The 20,000-nt window shown below is 39.5% G+C and overlaps 1 protein-coding gene across 5 annotated transcripts in view; it reads left to right on the forward strand.

The window, feature by feature from the left end:
* The window catches only part of LOC146476333 (uncharacterized), a 38,107-nt gene that overhangs the window by 13,810 nt on the left and 4,297 nt on the right, over nt 1-20,000 (forward strand). For 3 of the 5 annotated variants that reach the window (XM_085114918.1, XM_085114919.1, XM_085114920.1), the window contains exons 2-4: nt 15,066-15,234; nt 15,421-15,598; nt 18,697-19,607. In XM_085114918.1, the coding sequence (XP_084971044.1) occupies nt 15,103-15,234; nt 15,421-15,598; nt 18,697-19,607 (1,221 nt within the window). In that variant the 5' untranslated portion in view covers nt 15,066-15,102. Of the gene's footprint in view, nt 1-11,187; nt 11,323-15,065; nt 15,235-15,420; nt 15,599-18,696; nt 19,608-20,000 lie in introns of those variants that run through there. The other 2 variants (XM_085114915.1, XM_085114917.1) reach the window with 1 other exon arrangement.

Genomic DNA, 20,000 nt, shown 5'->3' on the forward strand with positions numbered 1-20,000 from the left:
GAGGTTCGAAAGGGTTTCTAGCCTCGTGCGCGCGCGTAACCCACCCACGCCATAACTAAGGTGTACCCGTCAGCAAGGGGATGGGGGGGGGGGGGGGGTTTGCACGCTTTCCATCGTGCATTGCGGGCAAACTATATTATCAACGCGAGGCCACCCGCGATTACCTCAATTTGACAGTGGACGCCGTGAGGCTCGCAAGTCCGCGAACCGCCGGCGAATATTTTATAGTGCAAAAACAGCCAACATCCCAAAGAATCTTCTTTTATTCGTCTGCCAGCAGTGTTCCTGTTATATTTAATGTGTTTTATCACCAAACTATGCTCTTAAGGCGTCGTAGGTCACGACAATGTTATCGAACTCGTAAAGACAATAAGAGGAAATCGTAAACTGTTTTGGCATATTTATTTATTGGAAAAAACATCAGAAGGAAAACGTGCAGTCCACTCGCATTAATCTACAGGGTGTTTCAAAAGTTCGTGGACATTTTAGAAAGTCTATACTCCATCCAGATTTTTTATATTTCTCTCCATTTTCTTGCAGATATTAACAAATCTTATTGTTTATCGATTTTCAGAAATTTTGTATGAGTCAGATAAAAAGCCTCGTTGAAATAAATATTTTCCCGTCAAAAGGTGCAAATCTGTGTCGTGTGTGTTTCTGTAGTTTCTCGCCATTTTTGTCTGTTCTCAGTAGCAACTACATTCTGTAGATTTTCAACGTCTTGATATAATTTCTAATTATGAGCCCTAAAAAGGCAGTCTATTTAAGAGCACAGGCAGCAATTCTACGATCATCTGGAGTATCTGTTCGAGAAACGGCTAGAATAGTGCAAAAAAGCAAGAGCTGGGTAGCGATGTGGTCAAGTTCACAAGAGTTTTACGACAAGCCAAGAAGTGGTCGACCATCAGTCCTTGACAGAACCGCAAAGAAAGTTATAGAAAAAGCAAAGTATAAAAGAGGAAATTCTACAAGAAAGAGTAGAGCAGAGTATTATATCACAAAAATCCTTTAGAAAGAAGTGAAGCCCCTTTTCAGCCAAAGATCAACAACAGAAGAGCCTGTAAAACGAAAGCTTTTCACGAACAATAGCAGTGCGACCTTCATTCAAGATGGTGCACCAGCTCATACGGCGAAAGCAACACAGCAGTGGTGCAAGAGAAACCTCCCAAATTTCATCCAAAAAGATGAGTGGCCAGCAAATTCACCTGATCTTAACGCCATTGAAAACCTATGGAGCATCATCGACGAAGCTGCATACAGAGATCCGATCCCTAAGACGATGGGAAGACTAAAATCAAGGTTACGGCAAGCCTAGCGGAACATACCGCTAGCAAGCCTAAGGGAGCTAGCTCGTTCCATGTAGCAACGGCTCAAAAACGTTATACAGAACAATGGGGGGCAGTCTGGATATTGATGTTTCAACAGTGGTCAAAGGAAACAATGTACATAAAACTGGAAAACTTTCATTAATATCGGATTCCTAAAACTATCATTTATTTGTATTAAAAAAGTGTCCACGAACTTTTGAAATACCCTGTAGACAGAGAAAGTTAACGAGAAGCCGCCGAAAATTCCTCTGAACTTAGATTATTTCATAAGCATTTTAAAAGACAGAGCTTATTGAAACGCCTGTTACAAAAAAATGCGCATCGCTCCCGCTGTGCTCGTTTATTTCATTTCGGTTCTACATCTACCTAACAGTAACACGCCGCTTTTCCGGTTAAATCGCCTTTTTCATGGCTTCGTTTTGATCAATTCCAACAGAATAAAATTTTACTTCCCGTATAACCCGACAATTCGAGCAAGAGAAGCAATTTATAAAGAAATTAACGTTAGGAAAACAATCTTCGCCACGGCGGTAAGTCGTTCACATCTGACTGATATGACACCAGAAATAACCTACATTCAACAGCAAATTTTGCGGCGAAAACGAGAGGTCAATAGAGGTCAATTCTTTTCATAGCAAACTTTGAGGTTTAAAATGTTGATTTTTGAAATCTTTGGCTTTCGACCAGTTACTTCGTGTGCCGCATGAACGATTCAAAATGCTTATTACCACTCATTGTGAAACAGTCGCTGATGACAACAAACAAATGAGGCTCCTAAAATTATTTTTATAAGATCGTATTAGCTCAAAGAAACACATTAATCTCATTATTGAGAATTTAGCAACATAGTAAAAACTGTTTACTTGCCATTTCTCATTTGTGAAGCGAAAAAATCCATGTGGAACTTCGACTAAAAAACACATATACAGTCGAACCTCCCGTAAGCGACCACCCATAATGTCAAGGATATGTGGTCGCTTACGGGAGGTGGTCGCTTACCAGAGGTCAGACCAGGGGGGGGGGGGGGGGGAGGTCTAAATTCCGGGTGATTTACATGATGGTAATTGCAGACACCTAACGGCTTTTCCTATTGCTTATCGAAACCCTAAGTAAAGACTTTTCTTTAGACTGCCTGATTTAGGACCAAACAGTAAACGGCATTTTTGCAATGTTACATTTCAAGCGTAACAAATCAACAACTTTGGCGTTTGTTTGTTTGTTACATAATCCAGTTGACGTTCTTTATTGCCACAATCTTTCTGTTGAATAATACAAGGTTGAGAGAGTCATCACCGGTCGTGCATGTACATGCATGCTATTTACCAGATAAGAGAGTTTTTTTTCCTATAAGGGATTCAACCTGATTAAAGTTTATTTCAGTGTACCATAGTGCATGTATATGTTATCATTTGTTTTAATGTCGGGAGACACTTCCGGTAGCTCCGGCTGTGGGATTTTTAGTAATACGGCATCCGCTGTAATGATGGGGGCCAATATGTTACAGTCAATTTCCGCCCGTGAGAGAAACAGCAGATTGTGCCGTGTCAAGTGGTCGCCTACGGGAGGTTAAAAACAATAGAAAATTTTAAACAATCATCTCTAAGAGTGGTCGCTTACGGGAGGTGGTCGCTTACGAGAGGTGGTCGCCTACGAGAGGTTCCATCTATAGTGATTTGACTTGAAAACTTTTGGTATTTTGGAAAAGTGGTCGCTTATGAGAGGTGGTCGCTTACGAGAGGTGGTCGCAAAGGGAGGTTCGACTGTACAAAGCTTTCGCTGGAAGTAAGTCATTCTCAAGCAACGCAAAGAACGATGGGAAGAGTGTAAATCCCCCCCCTTCCCGTCAGCTGAATGAATCAAAAGGTTGATTTAGCAATGACGACGGGAACTTCTTCAGGACGGTGCGCGCAGCGAGTAGATACTGCAAGAAACTGGGTCGATCGAGGACGCCGTCGCGTTGCCCTTTTGAAGTGATTTAGCAGTAGCAAAGGGACGTTTCATTTTCGTTCTCTTACAGTCTGAAATAATTTAATGAACGAATTGTAAGCATGGTAAGGCGGATTAATTCAACGACCACGACGCAGTTAGTTTCATAATTTGCGTGCATGAGGGCAAGTGTGAAGAATTGAATGCATGCTGATGGTGGATTCTGATGGATTTGACAAGTAAGACTTACGTACGAATGATGTTTACATGAAATGAAATGTTTTTTACGTCCCACTACGCGTCTTTATTGTATTTTACTTTAGTTTATGTCGGTATCTTCTGAGATTTTGTGTCGCTTGCGTCATGCTTTCGTGTTGAATTATTTCTGTCATTTCGTGTTTTACTGTCGCGAGCCGGCCATGGGGCCGTTTTTATAGGCCTTATCACGGTTTTCGACGCCATTTTGACGAGTAGGCAAACAGGCTCGAAATAACAGTGTTTGTATGGAAATCCGATGTCAAATAATTTTCATAAAACATGGCTTCGGAAAAATTCATGAATTGGAAATCTTTGGCACTAGGAAAAGGATTTTCCGAGCGGCTGACTGAGAATATCGAGAACTCGCGGTCAAAACTGAAATTCGGATTTCCTCATATTTTGTCAGAAGAATTCCTTTGGAGAACTATTTACGAAAATAACAATAAAACTTTCAAAAGATTTTTCGTTTTCGAGAATTCCGGCATAATGTGAAATGCCGTGATCGCGTTGCAGCCGGCGTTAAATTTTGGCGAGATTTAATTGGTGCATTTTCAAATCGATCGAGAAGGCAGACGACTTCGCGTATTAAAACGATCTTTTGAAGTTAAGTTAGGCATCCTTCTGAGAATACGGTCTTATGAAAATATTGCGGGAGGATTCTTATTTGCATGCAGTTTTCAAAGTCCGAAGAATCCTATTTTTAGCATTTTTGTTGTCATTTGAAATTGGGAAACTTCTTCGGACAAGCTGTGGCTAGCATGTACTAGCCCGAAAGTCATTTTAGTAGCCTGAAAAAAAAAAAAAAATTCACAAGACGCTTAAGTAGTATACGGTAAAAGTTGGTCTGGTAAGAAACTTAAACTGGCACAATGATTAACTCTTAATTTTTGGTCGTGAATGCCTTTGTCTTTCTTTCATTATAAATGTCCACTAGTAATTTAAATGATGGAGTAAAGAATTAAGGTGAAACAAGCAGGAAGAAATTCCAAAAAACTTGCAATTGTTTTTCCTCAACACAATATAACACATCTAACTGACTAGTTAACCTCTTATTTCCACATGTAAATTAACTAGAAGCTGTATTTCCTAGCTGTTTAAAGTCACAATACATTTTGTAATCATTAAGGCCTGGCTAAACTAGGAAACATTTTGCGGAAACACTGTTGCGGAGGCAAATGTTTCTCAGTTTAGCCGCGCGGGAAACATATGTTGCGGAAACAAATTTTGCTGCTCGGAAACAAGAAAATGTTTTTGCCTTAGGTCAAAAACATTTTTGCTACCCGGACACAAATTTTGCTTCCGAAACATAAGTTTCCCAGTTTAGCCACCGTGAAAGCAATGTTCACTAATTTCCAGTGCTGCTCATTAAAATGTTTCCTAGCAACAAAGTCAGTTTATTATTATGCGCGTGCGTGACCCTATGTTTTCCGAAACAATGTTTCCTCGTTTAGCCACCGGGGCAGCAAAACATTTTGTTTGCTTCCCGCTAATTTAGCCACCTCGAAAACATAACAAGAAACAATGTTACCGCAACAATGTTTCCTAGTTTAGCCAGGCCTTTAGAACATACATGAACCAGATACTAAAAGTAAAAGGTCTCATGAAGAAACAAGTGATGAACATGTATGAATCTCAGCACATGCAACACGTGGATGACTAACATACATCTCGCAATTTGGAATTAATCTACGCACATCTTCTGAGAAAAACTAGTTTGAAAAATTAAACAAATTTCCACTAGACACGCTAACACAGCAACGAGGAAAGCTGTCGACAACAGCGCAGTCAGAAATTGATCGTGCATTTTGACGCCAAAAAATATTTCCCGCAGAAAATGTCTTCAGCTGAAACGAGCACTTTCATTAACTGAAAAGTTCACTACTAATCATAACTTTTTGCATAAAGCTTGACATCTTTCTTCATATTTTTGCTTCTCATACAAAAGTATTACATCAAGTAGATTAGTTTTCTGTAAAAAAAAGTTTGGCTGTCAGATTTCACGCGAAAGCGGAAAGTGCCATGTCACGCATCAGTGCCGTCGTAACCAAAATTGTGCCGGTGAGGGTAAAAGGATGAAAGAGTTTGCGGAATGGTATGTGGAATGGTGTGCGGAATGGCATAATTATGCGAAATACGATTTACGCGGGAAATAAATTAACTGAAGAGCGCGTCATGTTTTCGCGCCAATTTTATTAAGAGCACTGAGCAGCTTTTTTGATGCTGCGGACTCTTGCTAAATATTAACAACAATTCGAGGATTTGATCGTCTGATTGTTAATTTGGAAGAAGTGAGGGTGAAGAAAGCGATGAAAACTGTTTATAGTTTTCGCATTCAAGGAACTATGAGTAAATCCGTAGTAAATTAAATTTCATATTCACTTTACTCCATGCGACTTCGGTTGACAAAAATAACGTAGCAGCGTGAAGTCTTCTCAGGACAAAGATTGATCCTTTACCGAGGGCAAATAATAAACCTTTTTTTCTTTTTTTTTTAACCCTCGGTAAAAGATCAATTTTCATACCCTGTATGCTCGATGATTCATTTATCATGAGCGGGAAAATGAACAACAAATTGACCAAAATGCATTTGTGATGAGAATAGTTTCACAACCTTTCAAACAACCAGTGTCGATAATAAGACACCATACTTGTCATCTGCTTTTTTGCTCTAGGGCTTTTTCGCTTTTAAATCTCATTTTAGGTTGGGACGTCTGGCACTGAAAGACCTTAATTTAAGACGGATATGTTTAGTTCGATAACGCGTAACTGAACTAGAGCTACGGTACCTGAATCGCCGTATTAAATAGCTAGGTAGCTAGCTCAGCAGCTCAACAGTGACTTGCGTACTCGTCGCTCGACGAAAATGTAAGGTGAGAAAAAGTAGAACATATTTTTCCCATGAGTTGTACAAATTGTAACCGTCAAAGAGTCTGATAAAATGACCGAGTTTAAATTTAAAATTTCTCACATAATAGTTTTGGCCTTGGACTGATGTTATTTCTCCAGTCTGGCGTTGCTTTTTGTCTAGGCTACTCGCTGCCACGTTCTTTTTGTCAACTAGAAATTTAATTTATTCTTAGTTCCTTGAATGCAAAACTTCATCGATTTCTTCACTGTCACTTCCTAACCAGCGATCAGACGGACGATGTTCTATCCCAGGGCCCCGTTGTTCAAAGCCCGGTTAAGCTAATAATGGATTAACGAGAATTTTGATTCGAATTTAATTACTAAACAATAAAGATTCCGTTCCAAAAGATTTTTGGCCCTCAGTTTTTACTTCGACGTTTCTTTACCTTAAGCTCAAAATAAGCCATTAAAACCATTTTTATCGAACGAGATGAAAACCTCGATTAACTTCTAATCGTGGATTAACGTTAATCGGCTTTCGAACAACCCGGCCCAGGCGTATATTTTCTAATCCTCGATCTGCTGTTGTTGTTTAATAGTCCGCAACATCGAAAAAACTGCTGCTCTTATAAAATTGGCGCGAAAACAGGATGCGCTCTTCAGTTAATTTATTCCCCGCGTAAATCGTATTTCGCATAATTATGCCATTCCGCACGCCATGCCACATACCATTCCGCAAACTCTTTTAAATAAATTATTGTTTGTAGGTTATTTTTACCGGAGAATTATAAAATTCTTGTTCCAAAACTAAATCTAATAAGTTTTGTATTGTTTTATATACCTTAAATAAAATAAGTCTAACTAGGGAGTGAGATGTAACCCCAAATTTGAAAAGGTCAAAGTGTCATGTCACCTTTCTGCTCGTCCAGATCTCAACCAATTTTTTTCATTGCCACATGGTGCACTTAGAACCAAGTATTTATGATACATCTTACTAAATAAGAACTTGTTTCAATAATAAAGCTAATTACAGGCGTTAAAATCACTTATGGGTTTGTAAAGCTGTGCAAAGCAGGCGCGTTTTCTAGATCACAGCCTGGCACCAACATGCCGACTGTTGAACTCCTCGCATGTGAACACTTGAAAGTGATCGAAAATGAGGAAATATTTCGAGGCAAAATCTTGTCCTGGTTCATCAAAACTTACAAAAACAGGTATGCTTGCATGAGGTACGATCTGTTATTTTACTAAAACATGTAAGAAATCTAGTTTGGGTATACCATTTATAGTCAAGTGTTAACAAAATTTAAGGTAAGGGAATTTTTTGTGTATTTTCTTCGAAATATCGCAGTGGTCACGCAAGTACTAGTTACATGTAACACATTTGAAATACATTTAGTTTGTATAATATATTTTCCCGAGAGAATGACAAAGTTATCGCTACAAAACAAAATGCAATACAGTATTCTAAACAGTTTTTCGTTGCTGAATATTCCTATACAAAAAATTGTTTAAAGTTAGAGTGAGTGATAACTAATGCCACAGCAAAATTCGTAAAGGCCGGTTGCCGTGGCATGTCAGTTTCCGATAACGTAGCGTCAGAATGATCGACAAATTTCATTTTTGTACTTCACGCAACTGGTACGTTTTTCACGAAACAGAAGAGTGACAATTTGCTCAGTTCTACCTCACAGTGTTACGTTAATGACATGTTTACGTTTTTATACTAGTGTAGTATCCGAGTTGTATTTACCTGCCGCTTCAATACCGCTGATATGAGATAAATTTCCATTTTGCCCAGCGCTCTGGCATATTTTCGAGTAGAAGGTTTCATCTACACGTGGTATTGCTCACTGAAGACGAAACTTCCATCAATCAAACGTTGCGGTATTTTCATCTTTTTCGCACGAGTTCAACTAATCCGTGTAGTCTGTTTGTCTGTCTAAAAACAGCATTTTGTGAGTCTTTTTGAGTATTTTCTTCCATAGTAAAGAAAATAACATTGATTTAAAGCTGGTTACAACGCATTCAACTCGTTAATAGATACATAACTTTGCTGAAAATAATCCCTAGATCCCAGGCGCTTGCTTTTTCCAACCGGCCCTCAAACAATCTTGAGTGAATATGACATTTAAAAAAGAGGACAATGAATGTAGTTAATTCGGGAAGAAGAGGAAGCGGGGAAACTATTGTTTTATCTAAGAGGAGGGTACCATGTGGTATAGAGACACAATACTCTGGTCTTATAAGGAAAGGTGAACATAAAACTTAAACAAAAAAGTAGAAAACAATATTGAAAAACCGCAATGGTCTCAGCAATCATTCTATCGCTGTGGCTACTTTAATTTGAACGAGTTTTAAATCTCCTTCAGTACACACATACCCTTTCACGTAAAAGGTATTCAACAATATCCCGAAGTATTTCCGCACTGCAGATGTCATTTAATAGTAACTGCAGGTTTCTCATCCTCACAAAAAAAGCAAAGCAACATGCCGTACCTCTAAGGCCTTTATTCGATTCACCGATGATGATGATGATGATGATGATGATGATGATGATAATGATGATGATGATAATGATAATGATAATGATAATGATAATGATAATGATGATGATTTTAGGGCTTATCCAGGCATATCTGGGTTTCGCGAGCGCGAAGACGAGTAACGCTTGCGGAATGCTAGTCACGCAGATTTTCTCCCTCTCGACCCCTTCCGACTAAACTAGACGTCTAAACTAGATGACTACGGTCTTCGTTGGCGGTAGCCTACCACGCAGTCGTTTTGAAGGGACTAGGACTCGGGCAGGGGGTAATACGGGCCCCAGAAACGACCGCGTGGGAGGCTACCTCCAACGAAGACCGTAGACATCTCGACGGCGCGAGCAAATCGTCAGATTGTTATTCGACTCCATCAATATTCCATCAATATAAAGACTTTCGTTCTTGGGTCATCGTTTCTTGATCAGAAATATCACTGCTGTTTGTATTCCATCAATGTTAAGTCAGTAAACTTAACTTCATATGTTCAATCAACAATATCAGATGATCGATAACTTTACTAACATGCGCGCGCGAGGATTAATTACATTTCACTGTTAGTTTTGTCGTCAGCAAACACCTTCCTGGCGTTGGGACCTGGATGACTGGAGATATCTTTTTGGCATTCACACAAAGAAGCGCAGGTTGATGTAATAGTACGAACTTTGACCGCAACCGGACTCGTCGTCTATCAAGGACGAAAATGAGCACGGAGCCATAAAGGCAACCGAAAATATATAGAAACTGCTGTGCAAAATATGACATCGCGGAAGAAGAAATACAGTTTCTAGTATCAAGCGAACCACTCCAAACCAAGAACACACATTGCTATTTATAACCATTTCGCGTCATTGTTTATAAATAGCAAGTTTAAAATAGCTATGTACACAGTGATGGCCATAATATGCAAACAACGTTGGTTATTTTCTGGTGCTCTTTTATCCGGATCGGACTGAGAAGGGTGGACTATTGCTCCCATTAATGGGGATGATTCATTAAATGCTTATTTTGCAGGCATTGGAACGGTAAGTGCTCATTCAAATATGTTATAGCCGTGTAGCTGTTGAAGATAATATTATGGCCAGCCTTGCACTAAAGTGAAAGCATGATTTTCTCTACCGGCTCTGATATCTCAGTTCTGTTTATGATATATAGTCTAGGACCTGCAAATTGAAAACACAGATACCTAGTTCTTCAGCTTTTAGAATTCTCGTCTTTGCTTGTCCAGCTCAATGTAGTGGCTGTCACGACATTTTGTTGACAGTGAGGATGAGATACATCTTTGACAAACCTAGGATTTATAAAAACTGCAACTTTTGCTTTTATGAACCAAAGGCGTTTTCACGCAAGTCGATTAGTAATTTAATGAAACGTCATCTGTGGGGGGTTTCAGATACACTTTGATATCAAATATTTATTGATTTTGTTTCGTATTCTTCGCATTGTTGGCGCTGGTGTACCGAGGAAAGCGTGGCATGACACCTGAAGGTTTCATTTTTTCGTTTGCGATCGGTGATCACTAGCCTGCGAACAGCAGACGTATTTCCGGTCGTTTTCGGAGGTACGACCAGAAAAACGTCTGCTGTTCGCAGGCTAGGTGATCACCTACTAGGAATGAAATTAATTTTTGTAGGGATAAACCCATCAACACATGAGATTTGTTTCCGAATAACAACTTAGTTTTATTCCACCAGAAATGAAACATAAACAATAAATTTATTTTAAACTTATTAACTTGTCCTTGCGTGACCACTGCCATTTTTGAAAAAATATATATAAAATTCCGAATGTGTTTACTTCCGTCAACGCCTGGATTTTAAATTACCTCAGCTTGATTTTTTATATATTGCAGTACATGTATAGAGCTTTCCTAAAGTATAATACTTGCTACAAATTTCGATGTACCAGGACACGATATTTGTCCGTAAAGTTTCCACAATTTCCAGCGTTAACGAAAATACTGAAAATAGGAATCTTCGGACTTTGAAAACTGCATGTAAATAAGAATCCTCCAGTAATATTTTCATAAGACCGTATTCTCAGAAGGATGCCTCGCTTAACTTTAAAAGATCGTTTTAATACGCTAAGCCGTCTTCCTTCCCGAGCGATTTGAAAATGTACCAAATCTCGCCAAAATTTAACGCCGGCACGGCATTTCACATTATGCCGGAATCACGGCCCCGGGCGGAATTCTCGAAAACGAAAAATCTTTGGAAAGTGTCATTGTTATTTTCGGTAATAGTTTTCTAAAGGAATTCTTCTTACAAAATATGACGAAATCCGAAATTTCAGTTTTGACCGCTAGTTCTCGATATTCTCAGGCAGCCGCTCTTAAGAGCTGATGAACTAACTCATACACGTACGCCTGCTTGACCCGCTGCAAACAGTTTATACTGCTGATATTCACTGTCCAGGAGGATGAGGTAAGAGTGCATATCTTATTCTTTGTGGTCTGGTTTCACTAACATGACAGACATATGCAAAACCGAACTGTTGGACTGAAAAGTAGGCGGCATTCTCGTGGAAACCACTCACATTCTACCTTGGCGAGTAGGCCTATCCCGATTGTGCTCGGCAACTTTTACACTTGTATAAATTGCCGTTCAAGATATCGGAATACTATTGGTTTTTCGCAGCTGAATATAAGTTGGCTCAATTTCTGTTGATAATAACCAACATTCAGGTTACAAACTTGTGATTATCGACTTTTATTGACAAATTAAACCTTTCGATTGACAATTATAGACAAATATCGAGTACTATCAACTTATCGACTGCGTTTTCGATGATTGATTTTAATCGATTTGACAATTATTGTTTTTATTTCCAACATTCAGTATTGCGGAATTACTTGCTGTTTTTGTTGCAAATTAATCGATCTTCTGAGTCTGGACACCTTAATGCACCTATCAATGGTCCAGGATGGGGAGGGGGGAGGGGGGAAGGCGCAAACCCAGGGGAATTTGACATTTTTAGGTTTCTAAATGTCAATTTCCTCACCCTTGGGTCTCCATTAAGAGTCAAATAAACAAACTCAGGCACTTAAAATAATTTACTACAGAACTCAGGGGACAATTGTGGATGTCACAATCCCTACCCAAGTAGGGCTTCATGAAATCAAATTCTTGTGGATCCCCCCCCCCCCCCCCTGCCCTATCCTGGGGCAAACTATTGATAGGTACGTAATAAGGACAATTCCTCCTTTTGCTACTGCGCATACATTCTGCTCATATCTTGGGATGGTCAGAGAAACTCTTATTGTTGCTTCATTACCTCTGAAAAATGCGTGGTTACCTCTCCAGGGGGGGGGGGTACTCTGGATTTTAAGTGACAGGGGTGGTCAAAAGATCTTTTTGGGTTTGAAATTTCGATTCTGGGATTTTTTTGGGCAAGAAAATTTGGCAAGCATTTTTTTCTGGGTAGCTTGATTTAAGTAGGGATTTTTTGGGTATTCAAAGCAATCTGAAGATTCGTGGTAATGCCCACGTATCCTGGCCACGTAGTTCTGTGAGTTCGCACTCATTAAGTATCACTTTCGGCAAGTGGAGCGGAACATAAACAAACTTCGCAGAATTCAACAGCTTGAATCGCGAAAAATCACTGATGTCAAGCAACTAAGAATAAGGCACTCTCTACGGTCCGTGAACCGAAACTACGAACATGTGGAAAGAATCTCAAACACTTTCCTTGACACATGTGTATACAAGGGCGAAAGATTAAAAAAAGAATCAAAATTTGACGTGCGCACGCACTTCAAACCGACAGAAACATTCCAGTACACGCATTTTTCTTCTTGCCACCCTCAAGGCGTCAAGAAAGGCTTTATCAAAGGCGAAGCCTAAAGACTTCTTAGAGCAAACTCTTCAAAAGCAACATTTGAGGAAAGCAATACTCTATTCAAACAGAGATTACGCAACATAGGTTACCCTGGTAACCTTATAGACAAAACTCTCTCAGAAGTCAATTTCAGCGAAAGAATGTCGGCACTACAGAACAAACAAAAAAAAGGGCAAAAACATTTTGCCATTTGTTACGGAATATCGCCCTCCTGTGCCTAACCTAAAAACCATTCTGATGAGTAAATGGCATTTGATAGAAAATCAGCCTCTGCTAAGAGAGATCTACAAAGACCCTCCTCTACTTTCGTACGGAAAAGGGAGATCTTTGAAAGACGTACTCGTAAGAGCAAAGCTTTGCAGGTCATGTACTTCTTATCTCGACCAATAGGAGCCATGTTTGGCCTGTCTTCACTATTTTACCATCAAAGAAAAGGAAAGTTAAAGAAAATCGTCGGAAATCAAAGGACAGAAAACGTAAACGATTTGAAAACAACATGCGACGTGTTTATCATATCTGCGTTGCTAATTCCCTGGCAAGAGAGCTTCCCCGTTGTCTTCTTTGCCCCCCTTCCCAGACAATCCCTGACACCTGCATTAACGTGGAACTTGCAGCAACGCTTCTCTTCAGACGGGATGCTAATCATTTTAGTAACGCGGCAGGGAGCAGGATTTTCGCCAATCTTGAGCTGGATGTTAGGGACAGGGTGTACTGTATCCTCTGTCCTGACAAATATTGCACCCAGAGCATAGGTGAAGGGGAAGATGAGGAACATGAGGAAGAGGGGAAAGAGGAGGAAAATAGCAGCGAACAGGAAGAGAGCAGCGAAGAGGAAGAAGAGTATAACAGAAAGGAAGAAGAGAACGAGGAAGAGGAAGAGGAAGGAGGCATCTTATCGGGGTGAACGTCCTCTGATTTCTTCTGTGTTTTCTTCACAATTTGCATCAATAAGTGATATTGTGCAACGGGAAAATTCTTTTATAAGCATGCAGTAGCATTCTGGAACTTAATATTTCAAAATATAGTACCAAGAACTTAAGCAAGAACTTCTTGTGATAGTTTCCGGTCAAAATTTGGACTTTAATATATCCGATTCACACCAAAGCTAAACCATATTTGTAAAGCTGTTTTGTCAAACACGGTTAAAATTGATTTTTTTTCCTGGAAGTTGCTTAAACTGATGTTTGTTGACTTCAAATTTATAGCACAATGAAAACACAAATCCATGCTCCCATTTAACCCTCTTCTGAGATGTTGTTACTAAACATGTCTTGCTGTTGATTGTTGATAGTATGAATTCGATCCCAGTTCAGAAGGCGCTAAACGACAATTCATGAATATATAAATAAAAAAACCTGTTACTGTTAAGGCGATGTTACTTTTAAAAACGTTGTAGTTTTTTTTGTCATGTAAACTTTGCTGAGAATTATTTTGGAACTGATTAAGCATATAGTGCTATGTTTATATTTCGTGAATAAACCAGAAGAATTTTTCATCAATTGAAAACCTTTTCCACTCTAGTTTTATTTTGCCCGACCCCTCCCCTTTCCTTCATTTTTTTGGGCTGGCCCCCCCTTTGAAGCCATTTTTTTTCGCATGCGCCCCTTCCCCCCCCCCCCCCCCCCCTTCAATCCCACCAGGCCCCCTATCGCATAAAAAATGAACCGTCCCTCATTGCAGTAAGTGTTTGCATGAGAAACTGTAAAAGCTCCAAATATAACTGTGAGAATTATTGCTATTTAAAACGGATTATAGTTGACAATCTTTTTGACAATCCTTTTTAGGGGGGGGGGGGGGTTTCAATTTTTTTTAAAATTATACTCATACTGTAGAATTGTAAGCCAATTTTAATTAGCATAGTTATGTTTAGATTTTGTAATATTTATTGTCTTTTTTTAACTGTCTTATATAACTTAATGTTGATTATAAGCTATAGTATGTTGGTATTATTTTAAGAAACACATGTTAGCATGGCTCTTCTGAAAAACCAACTTGTGTAAAATAAAGTTAATTGTGTTTATTGTTATTAAATTAAAGCTTATCTGTATGCAGCTGACAGAGAGAGAGAGGAGAGAGAGAGAGAGAGAGAGAGAGAGAGAGAGAGAGAGAGAGAGAGAGAGAGAGAGAGAGAGAGAGAGAGAGAGAGAGAGAGAGAGAGAGAGAGAGAGAGAGAGAGAGAGAGAGAGAGAGAGAGAGAGAGAGAGAGAGAGAGAGAGAGAGAGAGAGAGAGAGAGAGAGAGAAGGAAGTTGGGGATGAGAAGGTTCATATGCATCAGAGCATGCTGTTATCATTTTTTTTATTACTAATCTCTTTCTTGATCTGTTGTAGCGCTGAACGTTCCATTGCCTCTATATTAGCATCTGTAATGTTCTACAACAGTGAAAAAAACGCATGGGAGTACTGTGGTGGTTATTCAGGACTCTCGAACGTCATTGTTCATCACGATCCCATCCAATCCTCATACAGAATAGTTGGAACAAAATATCAAGATACCATGGTATGTGAAGGAGTGTTGGAGAAACTTTTTGCATCATTGTAAAATTAGTAGTGGATAGTAGGTACTTTATCAATTTATGGACTATAGACAGACAGTGAGGGAGACAGACAAACAGACAGATATATGGAATGATAATCTAAGTTGGCAAATGAGGTGTGTTTATTATTTGAATTTTTTGAATGGCAGGTGGTTATGGACTGTGCATTGACAAAGGAATCAAAATACCAGGAAGTTACAGAACTGTTTCACCAACTGAGAGTCCAAAGACAGCTCTATGGTTTGAAGTTTCTAGCCAAAAGAAAAGCCCAAACGTTTGGACAGGCTGTTCATGTTGTTTTGGAAAACCTCAGTGGTGGCATCCCAGGTATCTCGTTACTGACAGACTTTTAGATTTTGGTACGAGTGCGAGATTTTCCGATAGGGAAAAAGCGCGCACACGTGAACTAGTGTCCATTTGACGGGAAAACGAGAAAGCCATCGTCATTTTACAATGAGTGGTGTCGATCACAAGTCCTCGCAGTGTAGTTGATCTCGTCCCTTTGCAATCTCAAAAGGGCTTAGCTATTGCTGCTATTGTCATTCAAAATCACGGTCAAGTTTTCATTTACAAAAAGTAAAATTAATCTTCCTGGCCCCAGTTGTTCAAAGGCCGGATAACTTTATCTAGTGGATAAGTCACTATCCGACAGTTTCAATCTGTGCAAAGATTTCAGTATTTCATCGTGTACAAGCGAATATGCACACTCTAACCACAGTCTAGTTTAGGAGTGTACGAACAACCTTGGACAACGTTTAACGTGAAGTATATTCTAGACCCCAAATAGTGCCTTGTCCAGCGGATAAAGTTATCCGGCCTTTGAACAACTGGGGCCTGGGATATATCCCTTATAAGTACTGAACGCTTACAACTCAATTCACAGTCGTACTAGCTAGTATGTATACTAGAGTCTAAAAATGATGTGCTACCATCAACTCTAAAATTGATAAAGGATTTCGTTCAGGGATACTTTTAGTATCCCTTATAACTTGCTGAGTTTTTAACGAAACAAGACGCTGTGGAGTGTATACTTGGGCGTCGTGGTATTAGGCGTATTTGAGCATGCACGTTAGTTCAGTCTTTGATGACAGGTGAACGATAAAAGACTCGCTGAAAGTCTAAGGCATCACTTTGTATTTGCGATAACCGAGATGTAGTTCAACCGAAAATGTCACGCAAAGGATGAATAAACAAAATAATACATTACTAAACATGGTCATTTATTATAAGACAGTTTAGACGGTGTTTAACAAAACTAAGTTCTAAGCCATTTTCAATTTTGCCAGCAATCATATCTTAAGGTTACCCTATACCTTTACAAGTGTCTCGCGTCCAAGCGATGTAGCAAGTCCAGTTTCAACTGTAGATACCTAAACCCCTATATCAAATTAGAGCTTATAGGGCTGGCTATCAAACTATACCAAGAATTTCGAAATAAAATGAATTGTCGAATTTTTCACGACCTCTAAATGCAAGCATCCGAATCACCTTTTCAAAGCTACAAGTCAAAACGAATTTTGCTTTTTCGCTAATTTAGGGCGCGATCCATTCAACCAAAATTTCCGGAAATTTCGGTCCAAAACTGAATGGATCGGTTCGGTCCAACCGGAAAAGTTTCGAAAAAACTTGTCCACTTTTCGAGGTGGACCACTTTTCTCGGTTGGACCGATCCGCCCGAAAATTGACAGACATGTCCGGTTGTTAATCGAAAGCTATCTTAAATTCAAAGGCCTAATTAGACAGGGAAATAGGACGGCCGTGCACAGTTGATGTGGAGTGATCGTACAAAAATCGCTCTCGGAGAAAAAATATTTCGAAAGAAAAAATTTGCAGACACGTTGTTGTTGTTTATATGTTAAACTAGCTACTGTTCAAATTTGAAGGCAAACGAAGAAATTCCCTTTGAGTTTCAGTAGTTTAGTCACTAATGAGATGCCGCTTCAAACCGCAAGGTAAACAACATCCTCGGAGGGGCATTTAGTCGGGTAACAGGGATTTTCGTTGACGAAAGTTTAATGTAAGAGCGGGACTTGTTATCACTTTTGATGCTAAAGCAACATCTCTGAGAAACTAAAAACAGCAAATGAAGTATAAATATATTCACGGGGTCATCTCTGCCACCAAAACAAAGGGATGTAATAGTTCCCCTTACGATTTCAAGTTGCAACTTATTCCTTACTACTGTTTTATCGACACCTTGCAGCATTTAACATGTCGTCCAGCTAGACAACGTCTACTGATAACTTGGTTGAATCACACTTAGCACCCAGAAGCTCCTGACGCAAGAAGCTTTGTTACATTCGCGATCCATCGACAGATACAGTAACCGGCTCAGACAAAAGGCTCAGACTTGCCCAACACTTAGCACACGCGCATTAGAGCCCTATTGCACTTTTGAAGCCTGCGAAGAAAGCCGAATTTATAACTTGGGCTCCACAGGACAGCCAAGTAAAAATGTGGGAAAAACTTTAAATCGGCTCGTAAAAATTTTGGTTATTTGGAAAGGCTCTTATACAGATTTTTTTCCAATTTCAACCACAAATTGGCTATATTGTGTCGTTTAAATCCTTAAAGTTTTGTTGTAAAGTGTCTGACTAGACAATTTACAAAATAGCAGACATTGTTTGTAATGAAGGCTCTCTGTTACCATTGCTATAGGAACAGCTGTTGCTTGAAAATCAACCAGAAAGTAAAATTTTACCATAGTTGAAAAAGTGGTACAGTATGAAGGGCAGAAAAACTGGTGCAAGCTTCCTTAAGTAAGGAAATTCAAAGGCCTGTTTTCATGGTCTTGGGTGCCCGAGAGAACCCTCCCCAAAAGACAACTTTAGGGAGCGTTGATATGAAAATTGCGTGTCTGAGACAAAGTTGACCCCACTTAATTTTTCACAGTAATTCTGAAATGTGAAAATCCTCATCCCCCCTTCTTCTTTGTAATTCGACCGAGTATGGTCAAACGTTATTGAAACGTTAAGGACTTCTCCGTATGTTACAATCAAGTTATCAAAGATTTTAAAAAGAGTTTAACACGTCGATTAGCTGTGTTCTGGCAATTGAGGTTCTCCGACCAATGCTTTTAAAATAGAGTTCGAGTAATCGAAGTCAATTTGATTCCAGGAAAAGTAAAATTAGTTTGAGTTAGCAGGGAATTCGAGTTAACCAGGTTCGAATTAGCTGGTAGTAAATGACTGAGAAATGGACCAGATCCAGGAGAAATCGGATTTCGGTTTGGGAGGAGTAGGATAAATCCCTGAAGATTGTTAAGTCACTGCTAGTTACTACAAACATAAGTTCCACTCAACACAATTTGTGTGGTAACAATAACTGAATTTCAAAGCGGAGTAACCTCTGACAATTTATGCAGGCAAACAAGAAAATACTGTTACTGAGGTTATGTCATTTATTCAAATCTTTTAATTATTTAGCAATGCTGCATTCCTCAGAAGAACAATCGCGAGAAAAAGAAGAACGTGAAGCCAACTTGATCCGACAGTTAAGACAGACAGAAGAACAAAGAGATAACATACAAAGGGAATTGGAAAATTGCCGAGAACAGTTACGAGGAAGAGACGAGCAGTTGGAGCGACAAAACTCGCACTTGAGGGAGATGGAGCAACAGTTAACAAATTTTGAGCGACGAATTAGAGAAAACGAAGAAGAACGGGCAAACCTAGAAAGACGGTTGATGTTGAAAAACCAGGAATTAAATGAACTAGAGACGAGTCTTTCAGCAGCTCAGCAAGCTGCCATAAGTCAACAGAGTCGCCAAGAAACTTATGACTGGGTCATTTTACGCGATGAAATTCACATAACAAACAAACTCCTTGGGAGAGGTGGCTGGGGAAGCGTTAACGAGGGAACGTATTGTGGCTGTACTGTAGCTGTCAAGCAAATTCACGACTTGATTCTATCTCCGCATAACAGACGTTTATTTGAGAGAGAGATGAATATTGCTTCAAGATGCCGCCATCCTTGCTTATTACAATTCATTGGAGCAACAAATGACGAGGGAAGTCCTCTCTTTGTCACCGAGCTCATGGAAACATGTTTACGGGCGTTGTTAGAGCAGCGCGAGCTCTCTGACGGAGAGGTCAAGGTTGTTTCGCTAGATGTAGCTTGTGCTCTTAACTACCTTCACCAAAAGAAACCTTTTCCTATCATTCATCGGGATATTAGTAGCGGTAACGTGTTGCTATGGAGACAGGGCAACCAATGGAGAGGCAAAGTGTCAGATTACGGCACTGCTAATTTCATGCAGCAGACCATGACAGTGGCTCCTGGAGCTATGATCTACAGCGCGTCTGAAGCACTTACGTCATCAAACCAAACGACAAAGGTTGGTAATGAGTAAAGTAACCGTGTGATTTCTAAAAACGGTAAACATTTTATTCGACTTTGACAAACAGAGGAACAGAATCCAAATTATTTATAACATAAATAAATAACCAAAGGGCTGCGTTACTGTTCGCTGGCTACCATTTCCATTTGAGCACTAAATAAATGGCTATTTTCTAAAACCGACTGACACATCAAACTTAGATCAGAGTCTTAAAATAATTTTGATTCGCACTCTAGAGTTTACCTCAGCAATTTTTTTGGAGGAATTAAGCAGCATCAACACTAAGACTTAAACATCTGGCTCTTCAACTTCACCCTCACATGTCTGTGCACAACGTTCTTGTAATGGTAAATCTTTTGTTGTCGTCTGTAACAAATGATCATCAGGGAA

The sequence above is a fragment of the Pavona decussata genome, unplaced genomic scaffold, assembly GCF_977016875.1.
Source record: "Pavona decussata unplaced genomic scaffold, jaPavDecu1.1 SCAFFOLD_78, whole genome shotgun sequence".
NCBI classification, from domain to species: Eukaryota; Metazoa; Cnidaria; class Anthozoa; order Scleractinia; family Agariciidae; genus Pavona; species Pavona decussata.